The sequence below is a fragment of the Tupaia chinensis genome, unplaced genomic scaffold, assembly GCF_000334495.1.
Source record: "Tupaia chinensis unplaced genomic scaffold, TupChi_1.0 Scaffold000225_1, whole genome shotgun sequence".
NCBI lineage: Eukaryota > Metazoa > Chordata > Mammalia > Scandentia > Tupaiidae > Tupaia > Tupaia belangeri.
This window is the reverse complement of record NW_006159700.1, coordinates 2,939,530-2,953,612: the sequence shown is the minus strand read 5'-3', so window position 1 is coordinate 2,953,612 and position 14,083 is coordinate 2,939,530. Positions and strand designations below refer to the sequence as shown.

Sequence of the window (14,083 nt, the reverse complement as noted above, 5' to 3'; positions counted from 1 at the left end):
CCCCCACACACACACACAGAGGGGCTGGCCATGCTACAATCCCTTCTCATCTATTCTCATCTGGGTTTTGCGGCATGCACGCACATATGCCCAGTGGGTTTCTCAAACTACAGTCTGCCACATGGGCTCCAACTGCCTTAACCACCACACCACTGCCTGGCCCTATTTCTTCTTTTTTATTCTGACTATGTTTAAGTAATCTTGTAGAAAATTTCATAACACTCCTTTAAGTCAGGTACCTAATAGTATCCTTGTTTTATGGATAAGGAAACAGAGGCACGGAGTTCTCAAAACTTGCTCAGAGTTACACAGTGAATTATAGCTATCTCAGATTTAGAAGTTAGGATCCACAGTTTTATACTAAAATTTACTTCTTCTGTAATGTGGAATAACTTCCTATATACTTGGAAGAGAAAACCAAATGAATATTAAAGTTTTTTTATTGATGCTGTTGCATTTTGTTTTATCAACAGGGATAAGTTAATTTTCATAATGAGGTCCTTTTATCAGAAATTTATTTTGGAATCAGTGACAACTAAGTATAAATAGTAAAGAAAAAATAATGAGATACTGTAGAATCCAGAAACTCTTATCACTTAAGAGAGTTTGTCACTCCAATGTAGTTCTACGAAATATTACACTGCTTCAGATAGCTGGCTTCACATAGATTTCATTCTCAGCAAGGACCTATCTCCCTTCCCTATGGTTTCCCTTCTTGGTTCTTTCTCTAACATGGTGTGGAGAGATTTCAATAAACTCATGAAAAATGTGTCTCATTAAAAAGCTATGCATAGGGATCAGCAGTTGGCGTAATAGTTATGTCGCTGGACTCCCATGTAGTTGACTGCAGTCGAGTCCTAGACCCCAGTGGCTTAAACTCACACCAGGTGCATGTGTACGCTGCCCAGGATTCTAAGAGGAGAATGGAGGAGAAGGGATTGTGGCATGGCCATCCCCCCGGGGGATGATTTCTTGCTTTCTGTCTCTCTGCTTCAATCTTTCTGACAAGCGCACGCACCTATAGCAAAATCCTCTCCAAAAAAAAGATTAAAAAAAAATACTGTGCATAAATTTCAAAAAAATTTTTGTACCAAAATAAATTCATAGTTTAATTCTATTTTACATAAATTTTGTGAAGTCCCCTTGTATATAACCTTCCTGGTATATCACAAGGGACATGATATTTTAATTACAAAGAAAATTCACTAACATTTTTCAGGTTTTCAAGAAAACAAAATTTATGAATAAAATAATTCCTGAGTTGAATAAATGAAAAAAAATGATTCAGGATCTTGTGAATCTTCTGATAGAAAATTTGAAGCCAAGATAAAAGTTTCCTTAAATAGTTCAATTAAGTTATGGATCCTGAAGACAGTATGGAAGGCAGGGAAAAGGGAAGAGTATAAGGAAAGGAAATCAGGGGGAAAAAAATAGAGAGGCATGACATTCATGGAACACAGAAATGGTTTATTACCTGTTGATGATAACATGTATAGTATTCTCAACTGGACTAGTCTGAGAAGCATTTCATGTTGGGTAAATTCTCTTTATGAGCCAAATGATGTATATCAATTAAATGTTTAAAAAAAGAATAAAAATAAAATAGTTCAATTAAATATTTCAAACAATGTACTTTTTAGAGGAAAATAAAGTTCTTGATTTATGTTCCTCATAATATAAAGTAACTGTAGACTAATAATAGCAATAATTAGAGTGAAGGGACAACCCTCAGGATAGGAGAATATATTTGGAAACTATGCCTCAGAAAGGGACTGATAAGCAGAAAATACAGGGAACTCAAGCAACTTACCTGCAAAAAATAAATAAATAAATAAACAATCACATTTAAAAATGACTACTCTCCAAGGAAGACATATGAACAGCCAAAAAGCATATGAAAATATGCCCAACATCTCTTATCATAAGGGAAATGCAAATTTAAACCACAGTGAAATAGCACTTAACCCCAATCAGAATGGCTAAAAGGCGCTAGATTCTCACCTAGCTTACCATGGTTGGAGACCCAGTTTAAAAATCACAAAAATTAAATAGCTAAGGAAATAAATAAATAGATATTTTAAATAAAGAAAGAACAACAAGAGCAGGCGAGGCTTCAGAGAAAAGAGAACCTTCCTACACCTACACCGTTGGTGGGAATGTAAATTAGAGCAGCCGCTGTGAAAATATGGAGATTCCTCAAAAACCTACCATACAACCCAGTAATTCCACTGCTAGGTATTTACCAAAAGGAGAGGAAAGCACTCAGTCAGAAAAACACTTGCACATTGTTGGTTATTGTAGCATTAGCCACAATTGCTAAGTCATGGAATCAGCCCAAATGCCCAAAAACAGATGACTGGAATGAAAAAATGTGGCATATATACACATGATATACTACTCAGCCATAAAAAAAAAAACAAGATGCTGACATGTGATATAAAGTGGATGAACAGGTATGATCCAATGCTAAATGAAGCAAGACATTGTATATCCCTGCTCAATATATATTGAATGACCACATTCTATGGCAGAACCTGAAAGATGGAAAGGTCCCATATCAGGGAGGACAACTGTAGATACCAGAGACAGTATAGGAGAGGGTGGGAAACAGGGAGTGGAAGGGAGGGACTGGGGAATAAAAACATTTAACAGATATATGAGAAAAAGTGACCCAGTGAGGAAGATGTATATGGCAGTATCTTGTGACTTGATTGATAGGCTCTGCACCCATAGTGGAAAAAAAAATTTGTGCACTGTAAAGATGCGCAGTGACTAAATATAAATTTAAGAAATGTAAAAAAAATTAAATTAAAAATAGTGAACTATGTATTGTCAAACAAAATTAAATATATTCAGACTGGAGCATCAGAGGAACACTCCAAACAGCATGATTAAACATAAAGTCATCCTATGAAGTAGGATACACAACAGCAATGTCTCATGAGCAAAAGAAGAACCACCTAGCTAGTTATATGGCGGAAATGGGCAGTCCTGAACCAACCAGACAACAGTCGAGAAAACTTACTCTAATGTGTGACCTTGAACAATGCAGAAGTTACAACAGCTGAGAGGGGAAGGAGAAGCCAACGATACACATGAAGAAAAGATAGTGTGAAAGCACTCTGAAAACAGTTCAGCGCCCGTACTAATACAATTATCATACTGTTTAGTATTGTGCTATCTGGGTGGCCCGTGAATGTAAACAAAAACATCAGAACCAGGCAGAGGCATAAGCAACTACACAGCTGCCAAAGGAAGTGAACAGCTGTAGAATAATCAGCATGGTTTCTGGCTATGTTGAGTCAAAGGGTCAATTCAAACATTAGCCAGAGCTCCCACTCAGCAACACACTGCAATAGAAACCGGGATACAAAGACTACTATGCTGGCCTGCTCAGTCTTTTCAGCTTACAGATAAGGCTCATCATCACCTCTAAATACTAGCTAAAATGACATCCCACTTGTCTGCAGAGGTACATTTTTAGGTTTGGAATGTGGAACCAAGAAGTGGGTTAAACGAGACAAAGCTAAATTTTAGTTTTTCATTAATGCACTGTAATGTACGACAATGTAATGCAATGAAAATGGCAGTAAAGATCTTTAAAAAATACTTATCTTGAGGGACCAGCAGAGGACGTAATGGTTACATTGCTGGACTATCACATGGCTGACTACGGTTCAAGTCTTGGACCCAGACACTTGAAACACCAGGCATGTGTGTGTGTGCATCCCCCAAATCCCAAGAGGAGAATGGAAAAGGGACTGTGGTGTGGTCAACCCCGCTGGGGGTGATTCTCACTTTCTGTCTCTTTGTCTTTCTCATGAGTGTACATGTCCTATAGCAAAATTATGTGTGTGTGTGTGTGTGTACACACATGAGGAAATAATACTCCAATGTTTATTTTTAAAACTGAATGTATTTTGCAAAATACTAATGTATTTCATAGTTTCTATTCAGGGTCAAATATCATAAACCAAGGCAGACAAAATTAACTTTCATCAAACCTTTTATAAGTAGCTATACTCCCTTAAGTTTTGCTTTTCATGGTGGGCACTTTAGAACTCTTTTTCCTTACAGAACAGGGCTCATTCCTTGCACTCTCTGTTAATCTTGCCCCTAATATGTTCTAAACCACACATATTAATTAGAACTTTTAACCAACTTAATCATTTTTACTTCACAGATAAAATTGGAGATAGACAACTGAAAACTAAAATATGCAAGTATTTAACAGACTAATAAAGCTCATAGGTAACCATCCATAACACAATCATCTACAGTTACACACATTCCTCTTATGCCTTCTGAAACTGACAAAAGTGAACACATCCATTAAAATGACCTGAAAGCATAACCATTCTGCAGCATATAAAAACAAGAGACAATGGCCCAATCACTGTGAATCAGCGGTAATATAAGAGCCCTGCAAGGCTGAAATGCATATGGTGACTGTGGGTTCAGATCCCTGGGGAAGACCTGAATAGTATGTGAGTGCCCAGTATCCTGAGGAGCTGGAAGGCTGGGGAAAAGGGATCATGGTATGTGTGACAAGACCCAGAGGAAGGTGTTTTTCTCTCTTTCACATGTGCGTGTTCACGTACACTATCATTGAGTAAAAAAAGAAACAAAAGTATATAAACTTAAAATTATGCTTATTTATCAGTGTTTCAGTATTCAACTTTCTAAATACACTAATTTAATCTCTAAATAAATCTTTACGGAATTCAGCGTTAAAGGTCTTAAATTATCTACAATTTTGGAATTATGTTTAAACTTACATAGTACAAAGCAGAATTACTGTTGATAAAATGTAATTTGAATAATTTTTCATTTTAATGAACACAAATTCACATTTTTTATTAACTTAGATATTAAGCAGCAGTATTAACAGCTTGTTTAATGAGTATACCAATTTAAGCTTAGAAAATTTGGGGGCTGGCAGGTGGGTGTGGTGGTTAAGGGTGCTGGACTCCCATATGGCTGATCATGGTTCGAGTCCCGGACCTAGTGGCTTTTGTTGGGACCAACAGATGGCATAGTGGTTATGTCACTGGACTCCCACATAGTTGATCAAGGTTTGAGTCCTGGATCTGGTGGCTTAAAACTCACACTGGGCAAGGCCAGCAGGTGGCATGGTGATTAAGGGCACTGGACTCCCACACGGCCGACTGTGGTTTGAGTCCCAGACCTGGTGGCTTGCTTTCTCACTTTTCCTCTTTCTCTCTCTTTGTGTCTCTCTCTGGTCAAATTAAAATAAAAATGAATGAATAAATAAAATAAATAATTCTTTTTAAAAAAAGCTTAGAAAATTCAAATTAGTTAATTTCCTCATGAGAAAACAAATCTAAATGCCATAAAAATAAATCTGTACATTACTTAACATTTATAAATCAGAAAAGACATATGTTTTTTTTCATTTAGCTCATCTCATTCATTGAATATATTAATATAGACTATTTCTCCAAAGATTTATCTTAATTATATAAATTTGTGTATTTTTTTAAATTTGGTGTAGGGTGCATGTGCTCGCCACAGAGAGACAGAGACAGGGAGAGAGAAAGCAAAAAAGCACCTCCCAGGAGGAAGAGCAATACTGCAATTCTGTCTCTATTTCCCTCACGGGATTTTGGGCATGCGTGCTCATTTGTCCTGAGTGTTTTTCGAGCTGCCAGGTCTGGGACGTGAACCAAACAGTCCACCATGTGGGATCCAGTCACCTTAACCACTATGCCCATAAACTCGGATTCTTAAAATGTGTTAGAGCTAACTGTATTTTGTTTGTTGATCAGCTTATTTTGATTGACAGAGGGCACTCACCAGAGAGAAACAAGAGCAAGCACCCTCCATTTCCCCTTTCCATTGGTATTTTGGGTGCATATCCAACTTGTTTCCCAAGTCACTCAGGCATGGATTCGAACTGCAGGTTCAGCCATGTGTGATCCAGATCCTTCAACCACTAGGCTATTGAGTTGGCCAAGCTAACTCTTTAGTAAAGACTTTTTTTTTTTTAAGTAAAAGTCTAGCGCATTTAAAGCATTAGAAATTCTGGGCTTTAAAAAATTTTAGGATTTATACAAGTGCTTGATTAATTCCATAAACTAGTTGGAATAGAGGCCATATATTTAAGATGCATTATAATGTAATGTATTAATACCCTCCAGTTGTAGGAATACACTTCATTATCAGATAATGAGACATAAAGCCTGTTCTAAATTACAGATACACAGAGATATAGAGCTTTTCCCTTCAGTTTTATGACTGCAATCTCAGGTCCAAAGTAAACACAGAAACAGGAAAACTCACCAGTTCACATCTAAAACAGTTGTTTTCCTTCCAAGTATGCACAAAATTCTTAGTGTGAGCCCACGAAAGGAAAAGATAGGGCCAGCAGGTGACATGGTGGTTACAGGCGCTGGACTCCCACATGGCCGACGGTGGTTCGAGGCCTAGGTCTGGGGGGCTTTCTCGCTCTCTCTCTTCCCCCCTCTCTGGTCAATTTTAAATAAATAAAGTTAAATAAAATAATTTTTTTAAAAAAGAAAGGAAAAGATGAACAAATTGGATTCTGTCACCTCTCCTCCAATACAGAAATCCATATTCAACACTGTACTTTATCTGGCAACCGAACCACAGGTTTAAAACTTAACCAGATCTGTCTGTTCCGTTAAAATTGTCACCTGCGCCTCAGTCTCCTGTCTGCCTAAATAACAAATACCGAATATTTCTTCTGCCCTGTTCCTTATATTTACCACTCGGGGGCGCTTATAACTCGTCATGTACTAAATGCAAGGGCATGGCGCCCACAAGGGCGTTTCGACCTCCGATCCGCTAGGGGACGGTTTAAGAACTCAGATTTCGCAACCCGGCTCTGCTCACACGCGCCCTAAGCATCTGTGCGCACGCGCGCAACTCCTGCGGCCGGACGCGACTGCGCAGGCGTTTAATGAGCGCGCAGGCGCTATCGAAAGATTCCTGGGAGCTGGCGGGTCGCGAGGAAGGAGCCTGCCGCGTGGGCTGCTGGGGCTGGAGGCTGCTCCGGCGCCTGCCTGGCCTCGCGTCTTACGCTGAATGGAGATGCCGAGCCGGGGAGCGCGCTTGGAGGACAGCGCTGTGCGGGGACCCACCGACGACTCGACCCCACACAGAGAGGATCTTCACAGCAAGGTGAGTGTGGACCACGGCGACAAAGCCCCTGGGCTTGGGACCGAGCGCTGCTCGAGCCCGGACACCGTTCGCCGGACGCACGGCGGCCTGACCCGGCATCGCTCAGCCCGGCTGCCTTGCTCTCTATGCATAGCACTGGGCGACTTCAGGTGGTAGGCTTTCAGGTGCTAAAATGTCCTAGATTTGACTTTGGTCCTATTGTAAACAGTGACATCTTGGGCATTTCTCTCATCAGTTTTCTGTAACATAGTTTCCTTCGTCGATGTCAAGTGAATATATACCTGTCACTCCTAAAATGAGTTGGAAAAATACTATACAAACTTGTCTCAAGTGGCTGTACAGTTTCTCCTTGGAATTCAGCTTAATCTAGCCCATAATTACACCTCTGTCATTTGGGGAGGCAGAAAGGTGCATACTATGGCGTCTAGGGAGGTGAATTTTCAAGATCTACACAGCCCACTCTGATTATTATCATAGCAGGGCATTTATGCTCCACACATTTCTCTGTGTACACAGATTATAAACTTACTTTTAGAGGCACTATTGACACGATGTGGTCAGCCACGTTCCCAAAATTATAGTTACTGCACAGAGTTAAAAAGTCCTCTCTTACCAATAAAAAAAATGAAGCTTTATTCAGGATCACCAGCACTGTGCTAGTCTTTGAGGTGCAAAGAGGAAGAATGCAAATGTGCAAAGTGATAGATCTTAACTGTCCAGAATAGGGCATTTAGTACCAATTGCTTAATCTGTCTGGCTGCGCCATTTAGTATATAGATCTAGAAAAACTCTGGTCATTGGAAACATGGAGTCAGCAGGTGGCATGATGGTTAAAGCACTGGACTGCCACATGGTTAACTGTGGTTCGAGTCCCAAGCCTGGCAGCTTGCTTTCTCACTTTCTCTTTCTCTCGTTAAAAATAATAATAAATAAATATATATTAAATAAATAATTGTAGAAAAGAGAAAACAGTACACCACCTTCATTCCATTTGCTTTTCCTTTTTCAAGAACAACTTGAAAGAATCCCTTGAAAAGCACATTACTTTCGGTGCATATTGTCTTTTTAATGAAAGTTTTAAATCTTGTTTAGTAACTGTAGCCCTTGGGATGAATGCTTATTACCGAGACCAGATCAGATCCCTCTGTGGGTTCAGTGAGTCACCTCAGACTTCGTAAGTCCGATCACTGTTTCCACCTCCAACTTCTTGACACCTGTTCCTCCACACAGAAGAAAGCTGTTGGAAATAATCTGTATGTTCACTGACTGCATGTTTGGGACAAATAACCAAATTATTTGTACATAATAGCCCCTTATCTCATCTCTCTAAGTTTTAAGTAATCACTTAAGGGACTTTTCTTGAACATCTTTCAAAACCTGTGATTGAAGAGGTTGTTTTTTATTTCAATAGATTAAAGAACAAAAAATTGTTGTGGATGAGCTTTCCAACCTGAAGAAGAATAGGGTAAGTTATTAGAGAAATTCTGAATAGCATGTGAGAGGTTTGGTTACTTATATTAGCTATATGTTAAAGCTGAAAGACTTATATTTAAAGTTTATGTCATACTTACGTTAAAATGTACACTATTTCAGCATCTTTTTAGTTAAATTGCAGAAGTGAACTGTGCAGGTTTTTTGATTTTTGGTTTTTTTTAATCTGGATAGGTAGGTAAGTAGACAGAGATAGTTTAAGTTGTCTTTAATATCAGTGTTTCACCTCAGTGTTTCTGAGAGTTTCTTAGTAATAGGAAAATGAGAGATTTACTCGTTTTCCTGTTTACCCAAATTTGCTCAAGTATGATTGTGAACATAACATCCCTGAAGTTCAAGAATATAGGATTAAAGGCTTTGACATCTGTTACTTTTAAAATCAAGTCTTGATATTAGCCTCTCATGTATCAGTCAAATTTCTTTTGGTACAGATTATACTGATTGTACTTTGGTAATTTAGATGTGTAATCACTAAAATATTTATATTTTAATTTGGTTTTTATCTTTTAAAATAAATTAACTTTATATAAAGAAGAAAGGAAACTGTTTCTTTAAATGAATATGGATGACTGGGGACTGGCAGGTGGTGTGGTAGTTAAGGACGCTAGACTCCCGTGTGGCTGACCGCGGTCCTGGACCTGGCAGCTTGCTTTCGCACTTTATCTCTCTCTCTCTCTCTCTCTCACTCACTCACTCACTCACTCTGTCCCTCTCTGGTCAAATTAAAATAAATAAGTAAATAACAGTAAATACAATAATATTTTTAAAGATAAAAGAAGAATATGTGTGATTGTTGGAAAAAAGACTATATAAACTACTTCTCTTCTCGCCCTAATAAAATTTTTACAGGGACCAGCAGATAGCGTAAAGGCCACGTCGCTGGACTCCCATGTAGTCAATCACGGTTTGAGTCCCAGACTCAGTGGCTTAAACTTACACCGTGCGCTTGCGCGCCCAAGATCCCTAGAGCAGAATGGAGAAGAAGGGATTATGGTGTGGCCATCCCCCGTGGGGGGTGATTTCTCACTTTCTGTCTCTCTCTCTCTTTCTGGCGAATGCACGAACCCTAGAGCAAAAAAAAAAAAAAAAACTCTCCAAAAAAACGAGAAAAATTTTTTTTACAAAAATCAAAATACTTAACATGGTAATTTAATGCCTCTTTCATTAGTGTGTTCATAAACAACCAAGTAACTGCTTCATGAGTATTTATACCATCCAAAATTACATTTTAAAGTTGAAGAAGAAATTCTTTTGAACTCTTTAAAGCATTTAAAAGATTATTTGAGCAGTTCAATATATAATAATTAAAACTTAAAAAATCATGGGAGTGAACAAAAATTTAGTGATAAATTTGTCCATCACAACATTGATTTATAATGATAAAGAGTTCATAGCACCGTAAATGTCTGCAGTTTGAGTACTGAACAAATATGCTATGTATAGGTATACCTATACTGTAATGTTGTAGAAGAACACTTATTGATAAGAAAAAGTGTTCTCAATATAGTGATCATTAATAAAAGCAAATTACAAATGTGTATAGTGAAAACGTTTTTTGTTAAAAGAATAATGGTGTTTTGGTATATACTGAGAAAACAGTGCTTCACCTCAGTGTTTCTGAGTTTCTTAGTGATAGGATAATGGGAGACTTACTCGTTTTCCTGTTTACCCAAATTCGCTCAAGTGTTATTGTGAACATAACATCCCTAAAGTTCAAGAATATAGGATTAAAGACTTTGACATCTGTTACTTTTTAAATCAAGTCTTGATATTAACCTACATTATGTTTTGCAGAGAGTATATAAGCAACAACAGAACAGCAATATATTCTTTCTTGCAGACCGAGCAGAACTGCTTTCTGAAAGCAAAAGTAAGTTCTTTTGGTTGGTTGGCTTTTTGGTGTCTTATATAGAAAGGCACAAAAGGTACTTGGTAGGCTTTTTGTGAAAACTCATAATGGTGCCTAAATGATACTATCAGTATTTGAATTTTAAATATATATCTATCAATGAACACAGTGGTCTGACTTTCTTTCTTTTACATGAGAGAGCACTTGTACATGTATGGAGGAGAAAGAGAAGTGTCCTTACAGGAGCTCGTCATGCTGCAGTGCACGCCACTTTCCCCTGCCTGCAGCTCCTCAGGATCCAGGGCACCTGAGCCTGTGTGCCCAGCATGGTCTCAGGCCTACTAGGGGATCTGAACCCATGGTGATCACCATATCATTTCCAGCCTTATCTGGGCACTTGTATTACTACTGCAGCACAGCAGTGGGGCCTGGTTTTTATCAAGATAGCTTTCCAAATGTGAGTCTACAGTTTAAAAAAAAAATCATAATGGCACCAGTAAATGGCATAATGGCTATATTGCTGGAATCCTACACGGCCGGCCACAGTTCGAATCCTGGACTTGGTGGCTTAAAACTCACGCCAGGCATATGTGCATGTGTGTCCAAAATCCCAAGAGACTGGAAGAGAAGGGATTACATTGTGGCCATCCCCCTGAGTGTGATTTCCCACTTTCTGTCTCTGTCTCTTTGGCGAGCACACGCTCTCTATAGTATAAATAAATGTTTCTTTAAAAAAAAAAAAGAAATAAGATGTGTTAGAAAACAGTAGTTATTAATGTGCTTAAGAGTTTCAGACAGATCTAGGTATGAAAAAGCATTTTTTCTACTTTCTGCCTTTGTGACCTTGGAGAAATAGTTTGAACCTCCAAGGTCTTGTAGAATTTAAATAAAGTAGTATATGACGTGTTCAGCTAAATGCCTGGGCCAAAACAAGCACTCTGTAAACTATTTTTCTAAAAGATGATATTCTTTATTACTGGCCTGTTGTAAATTATTATTGGCACTAGTATGGTGTGTGTACATTCATGGTTTGCCCTTGACAAATAGCCCATGTTACCTTATGAATTACTAAGTAAAAGTCTAAGAATTTTTATTTAGTATTTCTTTTCTTCCCTTTCATAGATGTATTAGATGAACTGAAAAAAGAATACCAAGAGATAGAAAACTCAGAGAAGACCAAAATCAAGAAGTAGTTCACATGAATTCACATAACAATGTGTGGCATCTGTTGTTCCGTAAGCTTTTCTCTGGAGCATTTCAGGGAAGATTTGGAAAAGGATTTACTGTGTAATCTTAAAAGACGGGGACCTGATAGTAGTAAGCAGTTGTTAAAGTCTGATGTTAACTACCAGTGTTTATTTTCTGCTCACGTCCTTCACCTGCGAGGTTTTTTGACTGCCCAGCCTGTGGAAGATGAAAGAGGCAATGTGTTCCTGTGGAATGGTGAAGTCTTTAATGGAATAAAGGTTGAAGCTGAAGAGAATGACACTCAAATTATGTTTAATTACCTTTCCTCTTGTAAGAATGAATCTGATGTTCTGTCAGTCTTCTCAGAAGTTCAAGGTCCTTGGTCTTTTATATATTATCAGGCATCTAGTCATTATTTATGGTTTGGCCGGGATTTTTTTGGTCGCCGTAGCTTGCTTTGGCATTTTAATAATTTGGGCAAAAGTTTCTGCCTCTCTTCGGTTGGCTCCCAAACATCTGGAGAAGCAAATCAGTGGCAGGAAGTTCCAGCATCTGGGATTTTCAAAGTTGATCTCAAGTCTACTGCCATTTCTAGACGTATGGTTTTAAAATTGTATCCTTGGAAGTATATTTCTAGTGAGAATGTTATTGAAGACTCTGTTAATAACCTGACTCAAATTTCAGCAGACTTACCAACTTTTGTATCAGTGACAATAAATGAGGCCAAACTATACCTTGAAAAGCCTGTTGGTCCTTTAAATATGATCTTGCCCCAAGCTCCACTGGAGACGCAGTGCAGTAACATTTCCAGTGACCTGCCTAGGAGAGAAACACTTCAGATCTTTCTTTCCGATAGACACACAAAGGAAGTAATTCAGCAGTTCATCGAGGTCCTGAGTATTGCAGTCAAGAGACGTGTCTTGTGTTTGCCTAGAGATGAAAACCTGGCACCAAAGGAAGCTTTGAAACCTGGTTGTAGGATGGCAAGCGTTGCAATCCTGTTTTCTGGGGGCATTGATTCCATGGTTATTGCAGCCCTGGCTGACCGTCATATTCCGGTAGATGAACCCATTGATCTTCTTAATGTAGCTTTCAGGACTAAAGAACAGACTGTGCCAGCTAACCTTAACAAAAAAAGGAGTAAACAGAAAAATCATTGTGAAATCCCTTCTGAGGAATCCTCTAAATGTCTTACTGCTGATGATGATAAACTATTCAGTGTTCCAGATCGAATCACAGGAAGAGCAGGACTAAAGGAACTACAAGCTCTTAACCCTTCTCGAACTTGGAATTTTGTTGAAATTAATGTTTCTCTGGAAGAACTGCAGAAATTAAGAAGAACTCGTATATGTCACCTAGTTCAGCCCTTGGATACGGTTTTGGATGATAGCATTGGCTGTGCAGTTTGGTTTGCTTCCAGAGGAATTGGTTGGTTAGTGACTCCGGGTGAAGTGAAATCCTATAAGAGTAATGCAAAGGTATAGCATAGTATTTCTGCTCATAAAAACGTTTTATTGCTAATGGGTATGCTCACTCGCCAGAGAGAGAAAACAACCTCCCCCCGTGGGGTACCTGGTGCATTTTTGAAGCCACTGGGGCAGGATTAAAATCACAATCAGCCATGTGGGATCCAGCTTTCTATGCACTTAACTACTATACTATGGGGCCAATCTTGATAAGAACTAAGACTAATTTTGACCCTTAAAGTTTTTAACATGTAGGTTACACAAATACAGTCTATCTTGTATTTAACTACAACTACATGACTACTTAAAATTGGGCATATTTTACCATTTTACATGACTTTGTCATGTAGTTTTTGTCACCTTTAGTGTTGCAACTTTTCATGCATTTATCTTAGTTATTTAATGTGTAGTAGATAACATTCTTATATGCGTTTCTTTACAATTTTACAGGTAATTCTCACTGGAATTGGTGCAGATGAGCAACTTGCAGGTTATTCTCGGCATCGTGTCCGCTTTCAGAAGCATGGGCTGGAAGGTTTGAATAAGGAAATAATGATGGAATTGGATCGAATTTCTTCTAGAAATCTTGGTCGTGATGACAGAGTTATTGGTGATCATGGAAAAGAAGCAAGGTAATTCTAATAACTTGAACGTTAGGGTATTTTTGTAAAAACTAGTAGGCTCTAGGGGCTAGCAGGTGGTGTGGTGGTTAAGGGCGCTGGACTCCTAAATGGCTGACTGTAGTTCGAGTCCCAGACCTGGCAGCTCACCTTCTCACTTTCCCTCTCTGTGTGTGTCACTCCATCCCGCTCTGGTCAAATATAAATAAATAAATAAAGTTAAATAAAATTTTTTAAAAGTAGGCTCTAAAAAGAGATTTTACTCATGTATGTATTTATTCATTTTTATTGCCAGAGGGCACGTG

The 14,083-nt window shown here is 38.5% G+C and overlaps 2 protein-coding genes across 2 annotated transcripts in view; both read left to right on the top strand.

Moving 5' to 3' along the window:
• Positions 1-6,961: 6,961 nt before the first annotated feature.
• On the top strand, positions 6,962-11,759 carry ASDURF (ASNSD1 upstream open reading frame). Its single transcript, XM_027771569.1, has 4 exons — positions 6,962-7,164; positions 8,576-8,629; positions 10,450-10,525; positions 11,627-11,759. The coding sequence occupies exons 1-4, from the start codon at positions 7,069-7,071 to the stop codon at positions 11,695-11,697; spliced, it is 297 nt and encodes a 98-aa protein (XP_027627370.1). The 5' UTR covers positions 6,962-7,068; the 3' UTR covers positions 11,698-11,759.
• Positions 11,702-14,083, top strand: part of ASNSD1 (asparagine synthetase domain containing 1) — a 4,739-nt gene continuing 2,357 nt past the window's right edge. The window contains exons 1-2 of the mRNA XM_027771568.1: positions 11,702-13,170; positions 13,609-13,790. Coding sequence (XP_027627369.1) covers positions 11,719-13,170; positions 13,609-13,790 — 1,634 coding nt within the window. The 5' untranslated portion in view covers positions 11,702-11,718. The remainder of the gene's footprint in view (positions 13,171-13,608; positions 13,791-14,083) is intronic.

Bases quoted from the DNA above. Each gene is read 5' to 3' on its own strand.
- ASDURF (XM_027771569.1), top strand. From the start codon at position 7,069: ATGGAGATGCCGAGCCGGGGAGCGCGCTTGGAGGACAGCGCTGTGCGG. The intron at 8,630-10,449 runs GTAAGTTATTAG...TATGTTTTGCAG, and splicing joins CCAACCTGAAGAAGAATAGG to AGAGTATATAAGCAACAACA. The intron at 10,526-11,626 runs GTAAGTTCTTTT...TCCCTTTCATAG, and splicing joins ACTGCTTTCTGAAAGCAAAA to ATGTATTAGATGAACTGAAA.